Source organism: Thamnophis sirtalis, unplaced genomic scaffold, assembly GCF_051295495.1.
Source record: "Thamnophis sirtalis isolate CommonGarterSnake01/CBP01778 unplaced genomic scaffold, rThaSir2_p1.2 scaffold_10, whole genome shotgun sequence".
In the NCBI taxonomy this organism is placed as follows: domain Eukaryota; kingdom Metazoa; phylum Chordata; class Lepidosauria; order Squamata; family Natricidae; genus Thamnophis; species Thamnophis sirtalis.
This window is the reverse complement of record NW_028261390.1, coordinates 53,827,269-53,853,917: the sequence shown is the minus strand read 5'-3', so window position 1 is coordinate 53,853,917 and position 26,649 is coordinate 53,827,269. Positions and strand designations below refer to the sequence as shown.

The 26,649-nt window shown below is 37.5% G+C and overlaps 1 protein-coding gene across 2 annotated transcripts in view; it reads right to left on the bottom strand.

Annotated features, from left to right (window-relative positions):
• Window positions 1-693: 693 nt before the first annotated feature.
• Window positions 694-26,649, bottom strand: part of TAPT1 (transmembrane anterior posterior transformation 1) — a 75,359-nt gene continuing 49,403 nt past the window's right edge. Inside the window, exons 6-14 of one of the 2 annotated variants that reach the window (XM_087724625.1) lie at window positions 24,775-24,872; window positions 24,568-24,637; window positions 21,268-21,348; window positions 12,144-12,253; window positions 9,669-9,728; window positions 8,538-8,606; window positions 7,640-7,716; window positions 5,931-6,091; window positions 694-2,421 (exon numbers count right to left, since the gene is read on the bottom strand). In XM_087724625.1, the coding sequence (XP_087580751.1) occupies window positions 2,198-2,421; window positions 5,931-6,091; window positions 7,640-7,716; window positions 8,538-8,606; window positions 9,669-9,728; window positions 12,144-12,253; window positions 21,268-21,348; window positions 24,568-24,637; window positions 24,775-24,872 (950 nt within the window). In that variant the 3' untranslated portion in view covers window positions 694-2,197. The remainder of the gene's footprint in view (window positions 2,422-5,930; window positions 6,092-7,639; window positions 7,717-8,537; window positions 8,607-9,668; window positions 9,729-12,143; window positions 12,254-21,267; window positions 21,349-24,567; window positions 24,638-24,774; window positions 24,873-26,649) is intronic. The other variant, XM_087724626.1, reaches the window with a different exon arrangement.

Here is a 26,649-nt window from a genome sequence, read left to right as displayed (position 1 = left end):
GATAGATAGATAGATAGATAGATAGATAGATAGATAGATAGATAGATAGATAGATAGGTGGGTGGGTGGGTGGGTGGGTGGATGGATGGATGGAAGGATGGATGGATGATATTGAATGATTAAAAGTTGATTTGTGTTTGATGAGATATATGCTGCATAAAAATCTTAGGTGGTGGTAATGGACCAATTCTAGTAAGTGTAATCAAAATCCTATCATCAAAAGAATACAAAATAGAGGGGAAAAGTAGGATATCATAATGAACCGGGGGGGGGGGGGGTTAAGATTTTTTTTTTAGTTGAAATTATGTCTAGTTCAACAGATTTCAGGTCAATTTTTGCTTTCTTAGAACAAAGAAATGCTAAAAACAGCTTATTTTCCCAACAGACTGATGCCAATAGAATTTTAGCATCCGATAAAACCAAAAGGGCCTTAGCCAGGATTCTAGCCAAGAAATATAGAGCTTCAACAGCACAAGAGAACAAACAGATCCTCTTTGTAGTCAGAGATACATGAACCTTCCAACAGCATTTTCCACATGAACATGGACAACCCATCAATCTTTAGGGCTCCTGCTGGAAGAATCGTATCTCCTATAAGTGTGTCCAATACTTGAGGATGGATGGATCTGAAGTAAAACTCAATTTGCTTCCTCATCCTTCAAATTCTAGCAAAAAAGCTGGGAGTCTTGAATATGTGGTTGCTGTTTTCTTTTGTAAACAAAGGCTACAAAATTTAGTTTTTATTTTGACACACAAGATGCAATTATAAAATCCATACATAATTGTTTTACAAGGAAAAGGTCATTCCAAGCTTCCTTTCAGCTACATTTAAATAAAATCAAATTACAAGATTTAACAAATGTTCTGAATTTAATTTTAATGAATCAAATTTGTCAGAAGCAGTACGTTTTATGAAATTAATATCTTGTAAACTTCAACTTCAAGCTTTATATTTCTCCCAAAATGTTCTCTTAAGTTGAGAAGCTGGTCAAAGGAGGTTGGCAGCATGAGGAGAAAATTATTAGAAACACTTGACTATCCATACTGCCTTCTTTCTTGGAACCTGCTTGTCAGGATACCATTCCCACATATTCATCCTCTCAACTTTGGGGAAATAATAAATGTATTCTGGACTTCAAACATTTGTTTTGGCCACTCTGCAACAGCTAAGAAGTAAGTTGCCAAAGATTTGCTTATTATTCAACACACACAATTTTGCTTTTTATTTTAAAAAAAAGACACTTGATATTGCATTGTGTTCCTTAGGCATTGAGGATAGAGAAGAAAGGAGCACCTTGAGTATAAATTTGCTCTTAAATATGTGGAGCTAAAAAGAACCATAATTCTTGTCTTAATCTTCTGTGCACTCCTCTATACGCATCAAGTGAAGCTGCTTCGTATTTCAAAACGCTAGTTTCATAAAGCTGGTTTTCAGGAAAATCTATTTCAGTCTGTCATTTTGGCAACATGCAGTTTTTCCAGCCAAAGCAAAAAAAGAAATACTCTTCAGTTGTTTGACATATAATGCAAAGAAAATTGTTGCACAGTGAATAGGCTGGCAGCTGGAACTGAAGCCTACTGATTTCTACCTTGATACTTAAAACGCTGAAGAGCAAAGATAAGCTCCTGACTTTTTGTTCCTTCAAACTTTCAACTCTTTCCTTGTTATGATCAATTTCTGATTTAAAAGTTTAAGATTTAGGATGAAAACAATTAATAGAAAATCTTAAAGGATGGTCCATTTTAGTTAGATGAAATGCATTTTAAGCCATCTCCTGGGGGTAAGTTTATCCTGATTATTTATTTTCCTGTAAATCGGGGGGAAAATGGCAAGAAGAGAGGTGCTTCTCAAGAACTTTTCAAAATTCTCTGTTCCAAATTCTCTGGCAAAACGAAGTGTGAAGGAAGCACAGATTCATACAGGAAAAGGGTTTTAAAGGTAGGTCACTTTTCAGAAAAGCGACACTGCAGCTCTGTCCAACTGTCAATGGTTTCTTCTTTTAAAAAAATCATTTTTCAAAATACCAAGGTTACAAAGCTGACACTTGATCCATTTTTCAAGCCAACTTACACCCTTGTCAATAGATTTGTTGTTGATAATTTAAGTTTTAAATAAATATTGGTATGCCTATTTGGCATCTGTCTGTCACTGACTGCCCTTTCTGTTCCAACTGTTCAGTCTCCCACTCACAGACTGCTAGTCAATTCGATTTCCACAAATGGTAAACCTGTCTATCTCCAACAAATCTTTCTTCGTGGATTTGGATTCTGCGCTGTCTTGGCATATGTCTTTCTCATCTCCGTCAGGAGTGGTCAGAAATTGGTCAGAGGGGCTTGTCACCAGTTGGGGGGCTACATTTTCCTTTGGTTGCACAGGCTGACTGGTCACTGAATCAGAGAAGCCTTCCTCAGTGGAAAGTCCTGTGTAAAATATAAGCACAAATTCATTTTGTTGTCTTTATTTAGATCACTGTAGCTACCCACTCAAAAAGACTCTAGTTCAGTGTCTACCAATAAAATATATTTCAAAGGGGAGGAAAAAGGGGAATCCAAGAACAACAAACACCCTTATGGCATTTTCAAGACTAACAAATGGATTGCAGTCTTCTTCATCTGATACAAAGCTGCCATCACACTTTTCATTGGGTTTTCTGCAAACAGTGCAATATAAGCACCTTGTCTCAGGGAAGACACAAGACAACTCAAAACTACTTTGTTTGGGTTTTTAAGAATTCAGTCATACATTTTCTTTGGTTTGCTAATGATAGTGTTCCATACTAAGTCTGATTCTTGGGTTCTTTGATGACGTATGATTCCATTTTCATGTAAGACCTTTCAGCCAATAAATACGCAAGCATGAAGGTGTATAGGCATTCATGACGTGAAGTCTTGAATGTGGTTTGAGTATCCTTAGCAGGTAGAACAACTCATTACACAAAAATGTAAGATGAAGCTTTGTCTCCATTATCATAACAATAGGAACTCTTAGCACAGGACAGCATAAAACATGTGTTCATTCAATAAGGGACCTTTATAATTAGAGCTTGTAATTATGACCACTAATTTGGAAAAGCTTTAAAGATCACATTAAAGAAATACATCTTATTGAAGCTGGTGGTCTTTAATCAAATAGGAAACTTTCCAATCAGAGATGTAACAAATGGGAGGAAAGGGCCATTTTCCCCCAAATTAGTTGGAGGTACCACTTTTTACTCCAATCTTGGAACAAATGAGATTAAGTGACACTGTTCTTGCAGCTTGCTTTTTTGTTTGTTTCCTAGATCACTTATTATCTATTTATTCCTGCAGTGAAAACTGAAAAAGCAAATTAGAAAATCAAATGGAAGGTACAATTATCATTTGCTAGAGCCCCTTGAAGAGAGGAAGGGGAAAGAAAGAATATGCAATTACTTACCATATTTTTCAGACTATAAGACGCACTAAATATTTTAAAGAGGTAAATTAAAAAAAAAGTTTTTGCACTCTTCAGACCTCCCAAACCCTTGGCACACCTAGTTTTTTTGTGAAAAACATGGCCTGCAGAGAGTTTGAAAGGCCTGCAAAGGGCTCCTGGGGGCTGCCCCCCCCCCCAAAACGAGCAAAAAATGACCCATTTTTCACAAAAACAGCATGCATAGGCTTTGGGAGGCTTGTAGACTGCTCCTGGGGGCTGGAGGAGGGCAAAAATGAGCAAAAAATGGCCCATTTTTTGCTCATTTTTGCATTCCCCAGCCCCCCAGGAGCATTTTGCAGGCCTCCCAAACCCTCTCCACGTCCATTTTTGCAAAAATTTTTGCTGTATTGAGTGTATAAGACGCACCCAGATTTTCACCCTCTTTTTTTGGGGGGGGGAGGTGCACGTTATACTCCAAAAAATACAGTATGTTTGGGACAGAAAACCATTTTGGGACTCAGAAAATAATTGCTGCTTCTTTGACAGGTAATAGCAATAGCAATAGCAGTTAGACTTATATACCGCTTCATAGGGCTTTCAGCCCTCTCTAAGCGGTTTACAGAGTCAGCATATTGCCCCCAACAACAATCCGGGTCCTCATTTTACCCACCTCGGAAGGATGGAAGGCTGAGTCAACCATGAGCCGGTGAGATTTGAACCGCTGAACTGCAGAACTGCAGTCAGCTGATGTAGCCTGCAGTGTTGCATTTAACCACTGCGTCACCTTGGCTGTACACTCATATTAAAAACTGTGCCATGGGGAAGTTAGACTTTTGAACTGCATCCTGAATATTATGCCTGAAGTTTTTACAATGCAGATGGCAAAAAGTTGTGTTTCATTGAGCTTTGAAAATGCAAAAGTCTGCCTTATGAAGAAGAAAACTTAATGCAACTGTCAGAGAAGGGCATTTTATATTGGCTGCTGTGATGTTCATGGCTGATTTTGAAAATAATGCATTGCTCTGACTTCTTTTTTTAAGTGGGCTCACTTTTAGGACTGCTTGTATAAAGAAAGATGAAAAAACAGGCGGCGAGTGCACTTTCATTGTTTTATGGTGGGATTTTAATGTTTATTTTAATCTTGCCCTTAAAAATTGTTTCCTTGGCCAATTTTACTGTCTGTCACAGGTAGGGCCATGTAACCTATCACCTTACTTCCTTGCATGCCTGTGTGAAAAGCAAGTAAGGAAGGTATGTATTATCACTATTCTCTATGATGGTATACCTGATACATTTATGAAATATTTGCCTCATCAAAACACAAGGTAGTTGAAATTCTCATTGTGGAGTCACTCTATTCAGAGTTTGGAATAAACCCGTTATTCTTCTTTGATACTTCCTAGCAGCACAAAATTAGCTACTGTTTGTACTGATTGAGCCTTCATCAAGATATTCTGACTACCAAGATTGTTCTTTTTACTTCTACCGTGTTTCCCCAAAAATAAGACAGGGTCTTATTTTCTTTTTACAAACAAAATATGGCTTGGGCCTTATTATGAGGGGAGGGTTTATTGTTTTGGGGTTGCCGGGCGGCTGCTCTCTTGTGAGCAGGGCACAGCTTCATGGGCGAATGGCTGTGTTGCGCTGTCAGCGCAACAGCGCAACACAGCAGCCATGAAGCAACCACACTCATGAGCAGCCACCTGACTAACTCCCTTTCCAGCCGGGCACAGCGCCATTCACTGACCTAGGGGTATCGCCAAGCCGCGTGAGCACCCGTTTGCTGCCACCCGGTTCCTGCGGCTTGGCACCTTCGAAATGGCAGTGAATGGCGCTCTGCATGGCTGGAGAGGGGGGCTGTGTGAGTGGCTGTTCTGTTGTCGCTCGCGCGCCTCCCAGCCTCACGATGCGCTGGCCCAACTCTCTCCACAGAGCCAGGGGACCTCTGCTGCCGCCCCCGCCACATGGCTTTTTCCGCGGCTTCCAAACTGAGTCTTCTGGCAGTGGCCACTCTGGGCGTATGCTCTGTGGTTGTGGGCCAGCTGCCAGCAGAGTGTACAACCATAGAGCGTACGCCCAGAGCGGCCACTGCCGGAAGAGTCAGTTTGGAAGCCGCAGAAAAAGCCATGCGGCGGTGGCGGAATTCCCCTGGCTCTGTGGAGAGAGCTGGGCCAGGGCATCGTAAGACTGGTAGGCTCTGCCTAGCCGGAGGGTTGTCCAGGAGGCTTATTTGCAGGGGAGGGCTTATATTTTTGCCCACCAGAAAAACGTGGCATGGCCTTATTATCAGGACATGTTGTAATTTCGGGGAAACACAGTATGTAGAGTGGTCTGAGGACTCTGAAGCAATAAAAGGACTGCTGAGGGTTCATATGCACTTCAAACCCTGCAAAATTCATTCTTCTTAAGAGGAAAAAGTCTAAAGCTGGTTTTATTCAGAAGATTTAGCTCCTTAGATGCTACCAGTCACTTTATACTAAGTCAAATAAGATGCCTCTACTTAATACTGGAATCAGCATTTTGAAGTTTCACTTACCTTGAGGAGACTTGTACTTGCTCTGTGCTTTGCCACCAGATTTTCCTGGGGTGCTGGAAGGAGGTGGGTTGAACAACTTCTCCTCCATGTTTGCTTCTTTGACATAATGGCAGGACTTTCCCAGCAATACAATGCTGTTAAGTACCTTAAGTGATATTAAACTGAAAACAATAAGTGCACAGGATTAGATATCATGGCCTGAGTAGGTTCACCTCCCCCAGAGGCTTCCTCAAGCTGTTTATTAGGACAACACATAGACACTATTTTAATCTGCTGTGCATTAACTAGAAATGTAGAACAAACTTATTAAATTTGTGCCAGGGAGCCTGGATTCATTTTGGTAAAGAACTTGATGTGCGTTCAAGAAGGGGCTTCAGATGAGTTTGACTACCTGGACCAGGCTGTGTGGACAAATGGTCCTGTTTTTTGCAAAAAGCTGGCTGAGGCAGATGAAGAACCACTACCCAGCTACCAGTGCTGTTCTTAAAGATGAGGAGGCAGATGCTACTGAGTCCAACTTCAAGGAGGCCTCCCAATAATTATCATGCAGCATATTACCATCATATTCGAACATCAATACTCTGCATTATTGAGTGTGTTGGGGCAGCAGGGCAGGCAAACCTGCATTCACACAACTTTCCCTGTATTTCCACACTCAAGAACAGAGAGGTTTATACCTGCCATGTTCAAATCAACTGGATAAGAGTGTACTAACGATGATAAAATATTTTATTTTATGATTTCCCATTATTATTCATCATGAAATTCTCTCTTCAATAGTTTGCCAAGTCTGGAAATCTTAACTAAATCATGAATTGAGCACTGATACCAAGTTATGACATCAAGTGTAATTAGTGGAAAATTAATTCCATTAAAAGTAGCAGCATTTGCTTTCGAAATAAAGGTTATGGTGGGCAATACTTCTGTGAAATACATTTTACCCTCTTTAGAAATGTAACTTTCTAGAGATGGGTGGCACAAAAATTCAATAAACAAACAAACAAACAAGCAAATCGGAAGCATGTTTTAAAGTGGTAGTTGACTCTTGGAAAGAGAAAATAAACACATTAAGAACTTATTGTCCAACCTTGGAGACATAAACATCTTATCTTTTAAAACAAGAATTTTATGATTCTTGACGAATGTATCTTGTCTTTTTATCTACATTGAGAGCATATGCACCAAAGACAAATTCCTCTATTGGCCAAATCACATTTGGCCAATAGAGAGTTCTATTCTGTTCTATGTGGCTTTCAACTATTGAGCAGTTTGCAGAATTGATTATTCTAGATCAATCATGGATGACTAATAAATCATGGCATCAGTTTATTAATATGTGTATGTCTGTAAGTATACATATCTTGTACGCTTTTCTTTTCTTTTTTTCTTCTAATTTTGTGTACTCTTTTTCATCACATATTGTATTTAATTAATGAAAAATATTTTCTTAAAAGCTCAATGGACAAAGTATATTCAACCTGTGTGATTAAGCAATAATCATCATGATTAAGAAATTTTAGTTCTAAACATTTTATTTATATAGTAAAACCTTAAATCTTTGTATTTAATATTTTATTACCAACTCTATGGTGCTGATATATTCTTAATAACAAAATGGAACTTTATTGTAAGAACTTTTTATGTTTCACGTTTTGGTATTCTGATATACCTACAGATAAGCTTTACACAATTATTTGATTTACACTTACCCACAGCAGAAAAGAATTACACAGGAATAGGACAAGACCCCTTGGACTTTTACAGAACTTGTAACAACTCTGATAAGCTAGAAAGAGAAATAACAGGGAATTATTTCTGAGTTATTATTATTAATTATTTCTGAAAAGGCATGTGTCAGGCCTGCAGTTATATTCCTTTTGGGATCTTTGGCCTGTCACACTCTCTTTTATTTTCCTACGCTGTTTCATTAGTGTAGTAATTGGGAGGGGGAATAGTAAGGAGTAGAATTGTAGAATGTATTGTTGTCATCCCTTTCTAGAAGCTCAAGGTCATCTTTTGTCTCTGCACCTCTGCATCTGACCGGAACTAGATGGGTGGAAATGCCAGTGTGGGTGAAGAAGATTGGACCATGTGATAGATTTATAGGTGTGGGGATAAGATCATGAACTTTCAACTGGGTGGAATCCCAGGAAGCTTTACATTTGGGAGTTCCACAGATGTGCCAACATGTCTGTCTTATTAAATTGGAACTTTAAGGATAGCTCTGCCTTGGACTCTGATTTAATTCTGCATGATATTTGGAATGCTGACAGCATGAATGTGTAGTTGAAATTGTTTTAAGTTATTTTAAATATAATTTAACATTTAAGATACCCCATGTTAAATTATTTTAACAGATAGCAGAAGCACACAATTTTATTTCAATAACATACAATAACCACACTCTAACCCAGGACAGAGGGCCATCTCAATTTAACCTTAAAATCTTGTTCACCAAGTCCAAAATTACAGGATAGAGTTATCCAAATTTTAAAATAAGAGTCAATATTATTTTATTTTTATTAACTAAACATGCTCAGGAAAATATTATTTGATCCCCTGGGGCAATTTTCACTAGGTACTATGTGGGGGAAAAACATGACTTACTAAAACAGCCAGTGGAAGTGGAATAAAGCCCATTCTCCTGGATACAGAGTCACTGTAATCTGTATATGCCTGAAGGTAGAGAACAGAGAGCAAACTATGAAAAAAAAGCATTAGAACATGCAAAACATTGAAGTACTATGAAGTCTTGGAAGTCTGTTTACGGAATTGCAAATTACATATTATTACCTTACATTATTACATATTGCAAATTTATTTACTTTAAATTCAAACTCATAAAGGGAATTAAAAGTCAGTTCACAACTGATCAGCATATATTAGTGGTTCAGGGGCAGAACCTGGCTGAAAAAAGCCAAGGAAATTTGATGGGGTTAGTACTTTGAAGGGAGAGCATCAGGAAGCAATAAATCTGGAAGCCACCCTGAGCAGTTGAAGTAAATACTGGAAGAAGTAAATGGCCATCTATTTCCATAACTGTTGCCACAAAAGTGACAAAAATATGTCCATTTTGTCATTAGGAGTATTTTTTGACACTTCTAAATTATCTAATGGAAGGCCCTGGGATGGATCATACAAATTAACAGGTACAGCATTGAATGGTTTTAAAACTAGGTTTAATTACTTCCTATAATATTTTATTCTTAGTTCATTATGACATAAATAGTGCAAGTGAAAGGCATTTCCTAGGAATACTGGAAATTAAATCAGATGCTTGTGGCCACAGGGATGTCCTTGGAAGTTCAACTTCACAGAGATCCAAGTTACATATAGCAATAGGAATAGCAGTTAGACTTAAATACTGCTTCATAGGGCTTTCAGCCCTCTCTAAGTGGTTTACAGAGTCAGCATATTGCCCCCAACAATCTGGGTCCTCATTTTACCCACCTCGGAAGGATGGAAGGCTGAGTCAACCCTGAGCCGGTGAGATTTGAACAGCCGAACTGCAGAACTGCAGTCAGCTGAAGTAGCCTGCAGTGCTGCATTTAACCACTGTGCCACCTCGGCTCATCTATATCTACATATCTACATATGATGATTTCTCCAATTGCAATACTTTTCTAGTTTCTTCCTAATGTAAAATTAAGTTGCAAGCAAATCTAATTAAATGTGCACATTTCTCAGTACTGAATTTAAAAAAAAAAGATTTGTATAAAACTACAAGCCAACACTTACATTTTTCTGCCGACTGCTAACAAAGTCAAAGGCAAGGCTGGCTTTATATTCACTGTAAACCTGTGGACAGGATAACATATGCAAATCCTTTTATTAGCCATTTGACAGATTAATAGCAGACACTTATTATTAGAGAGAAAAGATAAATGTGCATATGAAAACCCTTCAATCTGTTTGCTTTTGAATATTCATGTAGCCAGGGACAGCATCTGCAGTAATCAAAATCCTAAGTCAGATGGAAATAACACTATTTGGTTGCTTCAATTGGACTAGGGATAATAGGTGGTGTATATGTTTGTGTTCTTAAAAGGAGGATAGAAGATGAGGAAGTGTGTAGATAATCCACTCAAAGGAAGTAAGAAATATGCAAGAACCAAGTTTGTGGGCTCCAGGCAGGGGTCAAAACCCTTTCTTGGGCTTGACATGCCCCTAATAACACCCAGACATTTAATGCAGGTTTTCTTATCTTCTCTTTCTATACATAGGACAAATGAGCTGGGTGATTTGACGAAGAGAGAAATAACCATTCTGTAACCTGCTTTCAGTGAACAGCGCCTCTTTCCCCAGCCTGCCAGGTACAGACAGACCCTAACATTTAGAAGCTTCAAAGTCATTATAGTTAGAATTAGAGTACATTTTTTCTCATTTTCAGTAGGTTTATAAATTGAAATACAGTGTCATCTTGCTTTTTCATCTTTGTGCTTCAACATTTCCTTTTCCTATTTCTTTTGTACTTCAATTTTGTAACAAAAGACATATATTTTGTTCCTCCCTGCGGGGGGAACTCAGAGACTGCTAAGGCTTGTGAATCACCTAAGGATGTGTGACCTGGAGCTTTGTCAGTGAATGCAGTGTATTCCTGCCTTTCTAAATAAAAAGGGGTTTCTCCTCAGGAGTAGGCTGTTGAGTGGGGCTCAAGAAGGCTGGGTCAGAACACCATGCTGCCACTCCACCGTATGCTTCAAATGCAGAAAAAGAGGGGCACTGAGCAGCCAAATGCCGAGCATTGCACCCAACACAAAAAGCCAAATTCCTGTATGCATAATATAATAAAGGCCAAAACTGAGGATTTAGTAAACATTACAATACACATTGATTGCAGCAAGAATATACCTAGCACAGCACCAAAAAAGAGATATCTTGAATACATTATTAGACAGGGAAACTAAAATGGAACAATAAGCTGCAATGCTAAAATTGACAATATACACCCATCATGAAAGTTTCAATAGGAAGGCCTTCGTTATATACAATATATTACATAGCTAGGCAAATTTAGACATATATTTTAGAACTCAAATAGAAACCAACAACAATTAGTAAGTGTCTAAACTGTGGTTCATGCTTGGGGATACAAATAAAAAGAAAGAGGTAGATAATTATTTTTTTTCTCATTTTCACTAGGTTTTTATAAATTGAAATACAGTGTCATCTTGCTTTTTCATCTTTGTGCTTCAACATTTCCTTTTCCTATTTCTACTTTGTACTTCAATTTTGTAACAAAAGACATATATTTTGTTTAAAAGGATAAATAAAGGGATAAATACAATGTTAAAAAACCATCAATCAAACAAAAAGTATAGCAGTTCTCAACTTAACGACAATCACTTAGTGACTGCTCAAAGTTACAACAGACCTCCCCAGGCTACTTATGATCCAGATTCAAAGTTCCAATTTCCCTCCTCCTCCTCCAGATTGCATGACTGCATTTTGGGCACCTGGAATGGGTCAATAATTATGGCTATTTGCATCATCACATAATGACTGCAAATAACTTCATAACATTTGGCATTATGTGATCCATTTTGTGATTTTTTAGCTCAGTTATGTCTGTAAGTTGAGGACAGAAGTATTAATATTAGGCAGAGTTCTTTATTAAAATCTTGCTCAAGAACAGAACCAAGAGATAAGTGAATAAAAGGTGACAAAAAAAGTTAGTTTAGCTGTAAATCTGAGCAGAAGGAACAAGCGATTGCTGTATCTCTCTCCTATAATCAGCTTGGATTATTTTTCCATGTTTAACAACATAATCACCCCTGTCTTTTCCTATCCCCAACCTATGCTATCAGTTAAGTTTACAAGTTAGCTTTTAAGTTTTTAATATGCAGATAGTTCTCTATTTTGGTGTTTCTCAATCTTTGCAACTTTAAGATATGTGGACTTCCAACTCCCAGAATTTCCCAGCCAGCACTGCTTTCACAAACACTGCTCCATAGTACAAAGATGTGGGAAGAACTCAACATAGGGAGCCTGCCTTTAGGAATAGCCCCAATCTAAGTGTAACTATAATAATTAATTAATTTTGTAAGATCTAATTCCATTAAAAAAAGAAGTATGGTATATTTAGCTATTTTTAATCAATGGGAGTAACTCATGCACAGGTGAGAAAGGCAAGGTAATATTTCCCTCATTTCTTCTATAAAACCTAAAGCAGATTTGGTCCAATCATTTGGAAATGTTTAAGTATATACTTACATCAGCTGTGATATCATTGAATTTGGTTATGAAAGCATGTTTCACAATATCAACAGCAACTTCTGATGCAATCACCATGCAGACATCAGGGAACAATACCCACAAATGATCTGTAAAAGAAGGAAGGAATTCACAGGAATAAATTTGGTCTGGAACAAAAAAAAAAAAGATCTAAACACAGATGGAATGTCTTATTTTGCATTCCCCTCAATATATGCAAAATAGAATCCTTAATCCATATTCTTAAAAGCGAAGTCTGAAAATATTTAATAGAATGCCGGCAAAATGTGAATCAGGACCAATTTCCTGACATTATCAGGGTCCTAAATCTGATCAGTACAAGGGTGAAATTGCATATAACCAAAGATACTGAGACGAATTGTGCTCTACTGAATGGAGCAGAGCAAAATACAAGGCATAGTCATTTGTTATAATGTCACTAAAAGCACTTCAGTAACTTGTAAAAGAAGGAATTAAAATTATGTACCAGTCAGAACTTAATATCCAATGGCAATACAAAGATATAAAGAATAAAGTAATAAATAAATAAAGTAATAAATAAATAAATAAATAAATAAATATCTGCTGGTTTAAAAAAGATTAATGGAGTTGTTCTATACATAAAGCCTCAACTTAAACCTAAAATACTTATAGCAGATGAACATGGTAGATTTGTAATCATGGAAATTGAACTTAATGGAATAAAATCAATAGTGATTGGCGTGTACAGGTCAAATGATGATAAAAGATTTTTAAAAGAATCTGATGGATCAATTATTACCCTTTTCAAATGAAAATTAGTTTGTGTTGGGGGATTTGAATTGAGTAATTGTACCAGTTTTGGATCTACTACTTTGAATCTGCTTAAACATTTCCAGGATAAATTACCAAAGACCTTTTTTGAGATGAACAACAATTTAACACTAAAAGATTCATGGAGTATAAAAATGGCTATTCCAGAGAATATACCTTTTTTCAGAAAGACAAATCTTTTTCAAGGATATGAAATGAACTAAAAACCTTGCAAATAAGATTTTAAAAGTAGATATTTTACCTAAATCCTTTTCTGATCATAATTCAGTGCTTTTGGTAGTAGTAGGAAATAGTTTGAACTTCAGATGGAGATTAAATGAATCTATTTTTCAAAAGGAAATGATAGTAAAAGATTGTAAAAAGAAACTACACGAATATCCCAAAGCTGTTTTTTCAGGAGGCAACTGGACTTTCTTGTTTTTTTTCTTTTGAAGACTTTTCACTTCTCATCCAAGAAGCTTCTTCAGCTCTGACAGGATAGTGGGGAATGGAAGGAATTATATTCCTTGCAGACAGCTGATAATTTGCATCCTTTTAGAGGCTCCTTGAAGCACTTGGAGATTTATCTGTGTCCTCAGGGTCACCTGAGTAGTGTTCCTAGTTCCTGAAGTCTGCAATTTTTCCTCTGGAAATCCATTCCTATATGAAATTACACAAATACTTTGATAATAATTTAGGTAAAGGGACAACGCCTGTGTGGGATGCTAGTAAAACTGTTATGAGGGGTTATTTTATACAGTATAATTGCTTAGAGAAGAAAAAATCCCAGGAAAGACGCAAAAGATACTGGATGAAATCAGACAGAGAAATCGAATTGCAAAAGACACCGACGAATTCTAAAACTTTACATGAAACTAAACTGCTACAACTCTCCATGTTAACAGAAATAGAAACAAAACTGAAGTACACTAAACAAAGACACTTTGAGTTTGCAAATAAATCAGGGAGATGGCTGGCATATAAATTAAGAAAGGAAAGGGAAAAGAGAATGATTGAGAAAATTTTTGAAGGCAGCAATATAATAACAGAAAACAAATTTCTCAAAAAGTCTTTTCATGATTTTTATACTAATTTGTATAAAAGAAAGGAGTTAGATATGTCTAATATATAAATATCTTTTAAGACAACAGCTACCTAAATTATCTCAAACTCAGAGACAACTTATGAATGATCCAATAACTGCCTTTGAGATATCAGAAGCCATTAAAAAAATGAAAACAGGTAAAGCTCCAAGCCCAGATGGCCTTATGAGCCAATATGATAAGTGCTTTGCGGATGAACTTATTCAACCATTAAAAGAGGAAAGATACCTAAAATGTGGAAGGAAGCTAATATTGTGTTGTTACCGAAGGAGGGTCAAGATGATACAAAGATGAAGAATTACACAGCAATATCATTATTAAACAAGGACTATAAATTCTCAGCTAAGCCACTGAGATTGTTGATCAGAAGGTCGGTCGTTCAGTGGTTTGAATCCCTAGTGCCGCATAATCGAGTGAGCTCCCGTTACTTGTCCCAGCTTCTGCCCACCTAGCAGTTCAAAAACACATAAAAATTGAAGTAGAAAAATAGGACCACTTTGGTGGGAAGGTAACAGTGCTCCATGTGCCTTCGGCGATGAGTCATTCCAGCCACATGACCACGGAATTGTCTTCGGACAGCTCTGGCTCTTTGGCTTTAAAACGGAGATGAGCAGTGCCCCAAGACCCGGAAACGACTAGCACATATGAGCAGGTGAATCTTTACCTTTTTATAAACTCTTTGCTCAGTGGTGGGTTCCGGATCCCGGTGCAATTGGTACGGTGCAAAGTAAGGAGCTCGGGCGAGCAGTGGGCCTTCCGGAGCACCATACCGGAACGGTACCCGTTGCTCCCGGCAGGCACCAGTACGCCCGTACCGGGGCATACCGCTTGCAACCCACCACTGTCTTTGCTGCAGTTTTGGCAGAAAGACTAAAGAAGATTTTACAAGCATATATACATGAAGACCAATCAGGCTTCCTGCCAAAAAGACAGCTAAGAGATAATGTAAGTATTGTATTGAACATTATTGAATATTTACAATATCAAAATGAGAAACAGGCAGCTTTAATATTTTTAGATGCAGAGAAAGTCTTTAACAATTTAAATTGGGTTTAAAGTGCTAGAAGAAATGGACTTTGGAAAGAACTTTATTCAAGGAGTCAGAGCATGTCACAGAAAGCAAAAATTATCATTAGTGATGATTTAACTAACTCAGGTGAAATTCAAAATGGTAAGAGACAAGGATACCCTTTGTCTCCTTTACTATTTACATTGGTGTTAGAAGTTTTGAACAGATATGAGGCAAGATGAGAAAATAATGGATATAACTATCAAGAGAGAAGTTTATAAATTGAGGGCATTTGCTGATGATCTGGTTATATTCTTGCAAGATCAAAAAATAACACAGAATATTTGTTGAGCAAATTAAATGAGTTTGGGATTTTGGTGGGTTTTAAAATCAAGGAACAAAAAACAACAATGTTGATTTAAAATATGTCATCTCAAGATAGTGATATATTAACTAAAAAGGGTTTTAAGGTTGAGAAAAAGGTAAAATACTTGGAGGCTTTGTTGATAAACACAAATATAAAATTGTTTCAAAATAATTATGTGCTTCCTTGGAATGATATTAAAAAGGACTTACAGTGATGAACATATTATTGCTAAGGTTTATAAAACATTATTGTAACTGAATTTGTAAAGTGAATATGTAAAACATTATTTGATTCAGTGGGCAAAGAATTTTGCATATAATTTGATGCTTAAACAATGGGAAAATATGTGAACAAAAGGTTTAACATTCACATTAAACTATAATTTAAAAGAAAAAAATTTATAAGATGTTGTATTGCTGGAATTTAACACTCAATAAGCTATTTAAAATGTATAAAGGTATTTCAAATTAATATTGGAAATGTAAATGTAATGAAATGATCTTTTTTCATTTATAGTGGACATGCAATAAAGCAAAGAAATTTTGGAGTAAGATTCATATTTTAATGCAGAAAATTCTTAAAATAAAGATAAAGATGAAACCAGAAACTTTTATACAATACAATAGCAGAGTTGGAAGGGACCTTGGAGATTTTCTAATCCAACCCCCTTGCCTAGGCAGGAAACCCTATACCGTTTCAGACAAACGGCTATCCAACATCTTCTTAAAGACTTCCAGTGTTGGGGCATTCACAACATCTGGAGGCAAATTATTCCACTGATTAATTGTTCTAACTGTCAGGAAATTTCTCCTCAGTTCTAAGTTGCTTCTCTCTTTGATTAGTTTCCACCCATTGCTTCTTATTCTACCCTCAGGTGCCTTGGAGAATAGCTTGACTCCCTCTTCTTTGTGGCAACCCCTGAAATATTGGAACACTGCTATCATGTCTCCCCTAGTCCTTCTTTTCATTAAACTAGACATACCCAGTTCCTGCAACTGTTCTTCATGTGTTTTATTCTCCAGTCCCCTAATCATCTTTGTTGCTCTTCTCTGCACAATCTTTTCTACATCAAAACTGAATGCAGTATTCCAAGTGTGGCCTTACCAAGCATTATAAAGTGGTATTAACACTTCACATAATCTTGATTCTATCCCTCTGTTTATGCAGCCTAGAACTGTGTTGGCTTTTTTGGCAGCTGCTGCACACCGCTGGCTCATATTTAAATGGTTGTCCACTAGGACTCCAAGATCCCTTTCAGTTACTACTATTGAGTAAGATACCACCTATACTGTACCTATGCATTTCGTTTTTGTTGCCTAAATGTAGAACCTTACTCTTTTCGCCATTGGATTTCATTTTATCAGATAGTGCCCAATGTTCAAGTTTGTCAAGATCCCTCTGTATCTTAAGCCTATCTTCTGGAGTGTTGGCTATTTCTGCCAGCTTGGTGTTATCTGCAAATTTGATGAGTTCCCCATTTATTCTCATCCAAATCATTGATGAAGATGTTGAAGAGTAAAACAGAGCCTTGGGGTACTCCACTGCATACTTCCCTTCATGTAGATGCTGTTCCATTGAGGACTACATGTTGAGTGCGGTTGGTCAGCCAGTTACGAATCCATCTGGTGGTGATGCTGTGCAACCCACATTCTTCTACTTTATCTAGTAGTAGGTTGTATCAAAAGCGGTACTGAAGTCCAAGTAAACTATATCGACGGCATTCCTCTGGTCCACTAATTTTGTCACATTGTCAAAGAATGCAATAAGATTAGTCTGGCATGATCTGTTTTTGACAAACCCATGTTGGCTTTTGGCTATTACTTTGTTTGCTTCTAGGTGTTTGCTAATTCGTTGCTTGATTATCTTTTCCAGAATCTTTCCTGGTATTGAGGTCAGGCTGATAGGTCTGTTGTTTCCTGGATCTATTTTTCCCCCCCTTTTTTGAAGATGGGAACCACATCAGCTCTTTTCCAGTAGTCTGGTAGTTCCCCAGTGCTCCAGGATCTCTGAAAGATATAGTTCAGTGGTTCTGAGATCTTGTCTGCCAGTTCCTTCAGAATCCTGGGATGTAATCCATCCGGTCCTGGTGATTTGAACTCGTCTAGAGTAGATAGGTGCTCATTTACCATTTTCTTCCCTATTTCAACTTGTGTTCCTAATCTGATTTTTGTGGTACTGTTTTTGATAGATTGGATTGTTTTATCCCTTTGTGTAAAGACAGATGCAAAAAAATGAGTTAAATAGTTCTGCTTTCTCCCTGTTGCTTGTCACCTTCTTGCCACTCTCTCCCAGCAATGGACCAATTGTTCCCTCAACTTTTTTCTTGTTTTTAACATACTGGAAGAAGCTTTTTTGGTTATTTTTTACTTTTGTGGCAAGCCTTTCTTCATCGTGAGCCTTAGCTTTCCTCATTTCATCTTTACAGGCTCGGGCTATTCGCTTATTCTGCCTTAGATATGTCCCCCTCTTTCCACTTTTTATACTTATCTTTTTTGTCTTTCAATTTGTCAGAGAGTTCTTTATGCAGCCATGCTGGTTTCTTTTGGGAGCTCCTATTTTTCTTCTTCATTGGTATTGTGCTAGACTGGGCTTTTGTAATCTCATTTTTCAAAATTTCCCAAGCTTCTTGAGTTGTTTTCCCTTTGAGGATTCTCATCCATGGAATTCTTCCCAAGCTCTCTCTGAGTTTATTGAAAGTAACTCTCTTAAAGTCCAAGACTCTAGTTTGCCTTTGTTCTACTACTTGTGTTTGCATAAAGTCAAATTCCAATATTGCACGGTCACTTGCCCCCAGGGTTCCTGTGGCTTCAACGCCTTCTATCATTTCCTCTCTGTTAGTGAGAATTAAATCCAATATGGCTGATTGCCTTGTTCCCTTCTCTACTTTTGGGGAAACAAAATTGTCTGCTAGGTTTGTTAGGAACCTGTTGGCTCTTCCACTTGGTGCAAAGTTTGTTTCCCCAGGGTAGTTAAAATCCCCCACTACTATTGTGGTGTGCTTCCTACATACCTTAGTTAGCTGACTAGAAAAAAATTCATCTACTTCCTCTGCTTGATTGGGTGGCCTGTAGTATAGACCTATGGCAATGTCATCCCCCCCAACCTTTAATATTGACCCAAATGCATTCAAGATAGTTCTCATTATTGTTGTGCTCTATTTCTGTAGAGATGTAGTTATTTCTTATATATAGAGCAACTCCACTTCCTCTATTATTTGGTCTATTTCTTTTAAATAATTTAAATCCTTCTAGCTGTAAGTTCCATTTGTGGGTTTCATCCCACCAAGTTTCTGTAATGGCAACAATATCGTATCTGCCCTCATTTACTTGAATTTCTAATTCATCTTGTTTATTCACCTCATACTCTGTGCATTGGTGTATATACATTTGAATCCATTTTGATTGACCCTGTGTTTACTGTCTACATAACCTGTGTTATGTCTTGACTGCCCCTATTTTCTTGCCACTTGTATGATTCATGCACATGGTATGGCACTCACTATTAAATGCTTGGTTTTGCTTGACAGCAGGAGTGATAATCATACCCGCACAAACATCTGTGATACATGCACTGATAACCCTATGAATTTTAGATTGCTGTGGACAGAAATGTTCTGTATCAATTAATTCTCTGTCCCCGCTGTTCAGTTTAAATGTTTATCCCAAAAAAATCTGTGAATTTAATGCTAAGTAACTCAGTCCCTTTCTTGGATGGGTGCAAACCATCTCTTTTGTACAGTTTTTCATTGGACCAGCTGCAGACATGACTAATAAAGCCAAAGCCTTCCCTTTTACACTACTCCTTTAGCCACACATTAAACTCTGCTACATGCTGGCCCTTCCCTTTTTGTTCCTTATATACTGGTAAAACCTCTGAAAAGATAAGCCTACAACCTACACTGCTAAGTTCATACCCAAGCTCTGGAAATCATTCTTCACAGAAATTATATCTTTTTGGGACAGATCATTTGTGCCAAAATGTATAATAGTATCAACATCACAGTCCTTACTTGCATTCTTGACTATCTTAAGAATACGCCTCTTGTCTCTGCTGGCAGTAACACCTGGCAGACTCCTGACCTCTTTTAAAACCTCCATATCCTTTCCTAAATTTACATCCCTTACGAATGAATCACCAACCAGAAGGTGACTTCTCTTTTTACATACCTTGATCTTCTTGTGAAACTGATGTGTGATACCTGGGTCGCCTTTCCAAAGAAAGTTCTTCATGTTGGACCACGGTCCCCTGCTTATTTGAGTCATCATTATCACAACTACCTTGACCTGTCTCTTTAGTGTCCCCATTAAGGTCAGCAAGGGCACTATATCTGTTATGCTGGGTCACAGCAAAAGCTTTGTTTTTATGGTTCACAGCTCTCACCCTGCCAGATCTCACGGTTGTCCAGACTACTCTTTTCCTGCAGGATCTTTGTGGTAGAGGGGGCTGATAGCGTGGCATCTCCATAGTGTGGAATGGCCAAATTGGGCACCTAATTTCTGCTTGGAGAGCACAGATTAGAGATTCTAGATAGGTAGTCTGTCTATGTAGACTAGTAATTTGTTTACAAAGGGGACAGTATCCAAATTTGAAGAGAGTACTGCGAAAGACACGTGCAAAACAGCTATTACATTGAACTAAGTCAGTCATTTTGAAATAAAATAAAATCACAATTTTAAGCGCACTAATCTAGAATGTATTATTGCTATTTTGGTTTATGGATATATGATTTGCGTGCCGTTAGCTCCAACCACCAGCCTCAGGAAAGTTCAAATGAAATGGAGTTAAAGGGCAACTATCTACTCCTCTTTGTCTCTCTGATCTCCCCCCCCCCCCCTGTAGCCAGCAGCTCCAATCATCAGCCTCAGGAAAGTTCAAATGAAATGGAGTTAAAGGGCAACTATCTACTCCTCTTTGTCTCTCTGATCTCCCCCCCCCCCCCTGTAGCCAGCAGCTCCAATCATCAGCCTCAGGAAAGTTCAAATGAAATGGAGTTAAAGGGACACTACCTACTCCTCTTTGTCTCTCTGATTCCCCCCTTGTAGCCAGCTGCTGTGTTTCTTTTCTTCTGGGTTTAATGGAAAAAGACTTAGAAAAGAAAATTTGGAATTTGATCTTATATATGTTGATGGCAGCATGACAACTGTATGCCCCAAAATGCAAGGACATTTTGATTCCCACCATGGATGAATGGCTACAGACGTTGATGAGCTGGCAGAGATACCTAAAGTGACTGCTTTGATTAAAGAAAAGAATATAAGTAGTTTTGTTGCTACATGGAAACCACTTCTGAACATTGTGATTGAGATGGAAAAAAATGAAACTTTTTGGGTTTCACTGATTAGATTGATTTGTTGTTATAGAAATGGCTAGTTTATATTATTTTCGAAAAGTAAAAAGTTGAGGTTCAATGTTGATGCTTTATTCTACTGCAACAGAGGGAGTTGGAAGTTCCTCCCCTCTTCACTTTTCTTTCTCCTTTCCCTCCCCACGGTGTCCTATTATTTGCTTTCATATTTTTGTATTTTATTCTATAATCTAATAAAATGTTTAAATACACAGTACAAAGAAATAAAAAATAAAGTGAAAAATAAATTAAAATTAAATGAAAAAAATAAAGGAAACAACCTCATTTTATTATTGCAACAAACAAATACATGTTTGACAATTAATATATATGAACATCAGCAAGTATTGCGGGCCCAACTGGCAAAAGAAAGCTCAGAACTGTATTGGTTGGAAACATATAGAAGAGGCCGTCATCCTGTAGTGGATAGACAATGGCTAATATGATGATGATAATATATGAACATATCTGGAATATTTCATTTTAATGTTTATGTCTAAAGTATTTACCTGGGTTCCATGAAAATTGTTCCATATTTCTTAGGCAAACTATCAGTAACAGCACATAATTGGTGAATCTCTCTTTGATATCTAAAATAATGATGACAGTAATAATAGTAATTATCTCTTAACTCTACATAAGTTTCCAGTTTCCTAAAAGCCTACTATACCGAAGATCCAGGAGGAAGGCAAACAAACCACTCATAATTTCATACAGGTAGTCCTCAACCTACGCCTGTAATGGAGCCTACCCATTATAGTTGCAAGTGATGACAACTGTTGAAACAACCTTGTTTAATAACTCCCCCTGCTCTCCCTAATGCCACTGTTAAATAAACACAGACTGTTAAGCCAGCACAGGGTACCCCATAGGTGTGGGAGGCCTTGGGAGGCCCATCACCCAGCTGGGTGTAAAAAGGGGGCAGACAAACAGCAAAAAGCTCTGCAAAGCCAAAAATAGCCCAGCAAGTGGGAAGACCCCAGCTAGATTACATTACAATGCCAGAAAGCTTTCCAAGCAAGGCTCCATGCTCACGTAATGAAACCATCCTTATGGGCTGGATCTCTACTGAGATTAATTAACTGGTCATCAGGAGACTGGCTCATGGCTTTTGCTAGCTTTGAGGAAGTCAGTTGCCTAGATGCAAAGGCAGCAGCTGCAGGACCAGTTTCCCAAAACTTTTCACTTAACCCACAGCCAGAAACCCACATTTCTTAAAAGACAGTCGACAGGCAGGAAAAAGCATGGAAACCTTTGGAAAACATTTTGCTGCCCATCTGGCTGCCTTTAGGACCCAGCTTCTGCCAGGGCCGTTTGGTGCAAATTTGTGCAATAGCTGCTTTTTCTTTAGAGCTAAACTTTTTCTTCAGTTCCTCAAGGCAAAAAGTTGCAGAAAGATTCTGTTTCCTTCCTTTCCTCTATTCTTCAGCCTGGCAGTGATTATTAAGGTAAATAATTTATAGAGTTTGCCACCCTTTCCAGGCATGCAGTAAATTTAGCAAATTAAGTGGTTAAAAGGATTGGAGGGGGTCAAGATTGTTGGTTGGGCCAAACTGATACTGAATCAATGGCTTTCAAAAATTTGTAACATCTTGCATGACTTTTAAAATGATAAATGGATTTGCATATTCTTATGAATAAAATTAGAGTTACCATACTTGGGTTTCAGAAATCCAAGTTCTCAATTTTGGGCTGCTGTTTATAGGTTCTTTGGATTTTGCAATTGATACAGCAGGCCAAGCAAACCCAATAAATATCTAGTTAAATGACATAGTTTTGACAGTTGTATAATTCAAGTTAGCCGCCATTTAGATCTTACTCTAAGACAGTGGTTCCCAACGTGGGGCGGGATTTGATTTTTAATGGGGGCAATTAAAAAAATGAGCTATTAACTGAATTTTTTGAAAGCCTGCTAATTGTTCTTATATATTTGTGATGAAACAGCTGTTGTTTCATTTACCTATTGTTGTCTTTGTTAAAGTGCATTTCCTAGGGCATGGTTTGAAAAAGATATCTCAGCTGGGGGGGGGGGGAGCAACTGCCAGCCAATCCGATGTATTCCCACTAAGGATCATGGGACAGGTCTCTCTCTCTCTCTCTCTTTCCTGTGGGCTTTGCTGCTGGGTGATTGCAGGGAGAGCTGTTCTGTGGGGAGACAGAGTGGATGGCTGCTGGGGGAAGCCCAGCAGTGAGCATACAGAACCAGGACCCAAGCTTAAGTAAGAAATTGTTAGATTTACAGTTACTTTTAGTCTGTGTTTTCCCAGGCTATGTTTTACAAGACCTTTCCTCTCAGAGCAAACTGGGGCTGGACCATGAATGCATAGGCCTTGCCAGGCGTGTGTGATTACCTCCACCTACTAAAGTACCAACGCATTTCCCCACTAAGATGCAGATTCAAATAGAGCGGGAGAGTAGGGGGGGATCATAGGTTAGAACCTCCCTTTCTTCATGACAATCTTATTATTCATAAATTAAGCAAGGAATGTTTTTAAAATTTCCTTTGCGTGAGACAGAAATTAAATACCCAAATCCAACCTATTTTGCAAGAAAACTGCTGTTACATTCCCATCTTCATATTTAGCTGAATGTGGCTTTTGTGCTGTAAATGATTTGCTACCGAACAAAAGAAATTGACTGGATATCACTGAACAAGGAGACTTGAGAATGAAACTGACTAAATTGGAGCCTACTTAACTACTTAAGTAGACTAAAGCTGCAATCCTACAATTTTCCTGGGAGTAAGCTCCATAGAAGACAATGGTACTTACTTCTGAGGAGACATGCATAGAATTGTGTTGTAAATATGATCTTGAGGTGAGCTCAAATTGTATTTTGAATTTGTTAGGCACCTTTATTTTAAGATGTATAGTAATTAATATGGTCAAAGTATTACAAAAAACTTTCATTAAAATTATTCTATATTTATGCATTTCAATTCTCTTATATGTTTTGAAACTCCTGTTTTTTCATATCCTTTCATACTATTATTTTTTAAGTTCCTCAGGACTTCTACTGTCTTTTGTTCTTTTATTTTTCTCTTTCATGGAGATGCCATATTCTTTGGAACCTTGTTTAAACCAAGTTAATGGCCTTTTAGGCTTCCTCTATGTAAGTAGGAGTTCACTTTTTGAATAGTAAGAATTATATGACACGAGGGGGGGGGAATCAGGATTTTAGAGATGCTTAGGTGGGGCAGGTTAGGAACCACTGCTCTAAGCTAAAGGTAATGATTCCCCTCGCACATATGTGCTAGTCGTTCCTGACTCTAGGGGGCGGTGCTCAACTCCGTTTCAAAGACTTTGCTATCTGAAGACGTCTCTGTGGTCATGTGGCTGGCATGACTAAATGCTGAAGGCGCACAAAACGCTTTTATCTTCCCACCAAAGGTAGTTCCTATTTTTCTATTTGCATTTTTACATGTATTTAAACTGCTAGGTTGGCAGAAGCTGAGACAAGTAACAGGAGCTCACTTCGTTATGCGATGCTAGGGATTCGAACTGCCAGCATTTCTGATCAACAAGCTCAGCGTCTTAGCAACTGAGCCATCACGTCCCTCTAGATCTTACTCTAGTGATTTCCAAATTTCCTTTAGAGGAATGAGATTTGAGAGCCTTCTGACTTTGCCCACCCATGGATTTAAACATTTGTGACCCCTCTCTAAGTTGCTTGTGCTCATCCACACTCATCCCAGATCACAGCCCACAATCTAGAATCTGTACAATTCAGTGTCACTAAATCAACCTCAGATTTTAGACTTTTACACATAGAAAGTAGTATTAATGGCTATCATCCAAAAATATACATACCACTGTTTGACATCTGAAATAAATTGTTCTTCTCAAATTTCTTGAAAACACTTCCTTTTATTTCCACAAACTGCATTTTAAAGAAAACAAATTCCCATTTTAGGCAAATCTGGATTTAAAAGAACATTTCTACAAAACCAAATTATTACTTCTTAAAAACATCAATAGTGACAGATAAGACTTGCATTAGATCTTTCTAAAACTTACATTGTTAGACATCATGATAGTAAGAAGTGATTTATTGTGGGAGTTGAAGGCTACATTGAGTGTTGTTGCTTGGACCATAATAAGGATAGCATGCAAGACTGTAGTCACATACATTAAGGAAAAAAAAATTTTACCAGAAAATATTAGTCTGAATTTCAAGATCCCCTCAATAATCAGTAGAGTCTGATATTTCACCAAGCTCTACTAAACAATACACTCAAAAGTTTCCCTTAACTGTTGATTCCAGCATGCAATAGAAGTTCCTTTCTTCAATGCATGATTCAAGTAAAACTGTCAAAAGAAAGGGTTCTGCATAGTAATGAATATTGGCCAGTAAATAGTAATTAAACACAATATATTTCTTTACACTAGCTGTAGATTCTTCACATTTACTGTATAGATATTTCCAAATTGTTCATTCCCCTTATTTCATCTGATCATGAAGTTTTGTATTTCTCTTCTATACATTTCAATTTTCTAATATTCAAATATTCTAAATTAAAATAATAGCTAGACTAGAGCATAGAAGAATTTGTGTGGTGGGATAGATCAGAAAATAAGAACAACAAACGTCTTTGTAAGTTGTTGCTGATTCATGAACCAATTCCGACAAGGAGTCACTATTGTTTATGGCATAAATATTAATTTATTCTTTCCATGAAAAATATTTGTAAGAAATATTTGCTGTGATTATAGATAGCAAATGAAATAAAAGAGTCAACAAGACTTGTGAAAGCTAACAATACAATAATCTCTGCGATAGAATTGCCCCCAGAAGATTTCACAATGGTCAAAAGTTTCAAGTAGACATTTTCATATGTCTATATCCTTTTCATCTTCAGATACCCCTGCACCATGGCAGACAACAGTGATGTGCAAATCCTTTGTAAGCCACCATGGTTTTTCTGCCCCCAAACTCTTATAGCATCTTCCCTATCTGTTCCTGGCTGTGACTGAATGGTTGGGCACACTTTGGGTCTGCTGGAAAAAAAATCAAAGCATCGGTGTGTAAATATGTACACCAATGGAGACAGCCAGGAGCAGTTCATGAAGTAACTGCCTGAATCTGGGAAAAAATGCAACTGTTTCAATGATCTGTTCATTGCAAAGCATGTTTCTTGATTTGTATACACCCAATGGATAATTTTACTGTAAAAATCATGTGGAGGCACTCTTTATCAGTCTTATAATTTAGTTTTATATTTTTAATTAAATACAGATGCTGCTTTTCCATGGGACTCATGTGGCATAACTAAAGAAAATATGACGCCAAAACAAAGATACCAATGAAACAATTTAAGTAACGAAACAAGTGAAAATGTTAGCAATAAGAAAAAGTAAAACAAAAATATAGCACCATCAAACCAGCATACCAAAAGTATCCTTTCCCAGAAAAGAGAAAAGTTGCTAATTTTTTCATGTAAAGGAAGAATGAGAGTACAACACAAAGAATTATGCATGCTTATTTTAATATAGCAAAACCATGGTTTGGGATTACCTATTGATGGGCTGTCTGTTAAAATAAAAGCAAGATCATGGCACACACTTCATGCATATTAGAAAACTCCTGGGACATTAATTAGCCAAAGCTTAGGAATAGGGACAGGTAGAGACCAATAGAACAAATTGTAGAATTATTACTAAAATGTTTATTAGAGGATATTTCTTATTATCTTGCCTTGTCCCAGCTTCTCCTTTGGTGAAAATGTATAAAGCTTACTTAATCTTTTGTTCTAAACATTTTGGCCAGGAGCCCTTTTCCTTGGAGTACTCCAATAAAAAGCAACCAGAAAACCTGCACCTCATATCTGGCATCTATCATTGGCTTCGGCACCAGGCTCTTCCCTATATTGGGGACAACACTATTTTATCAGC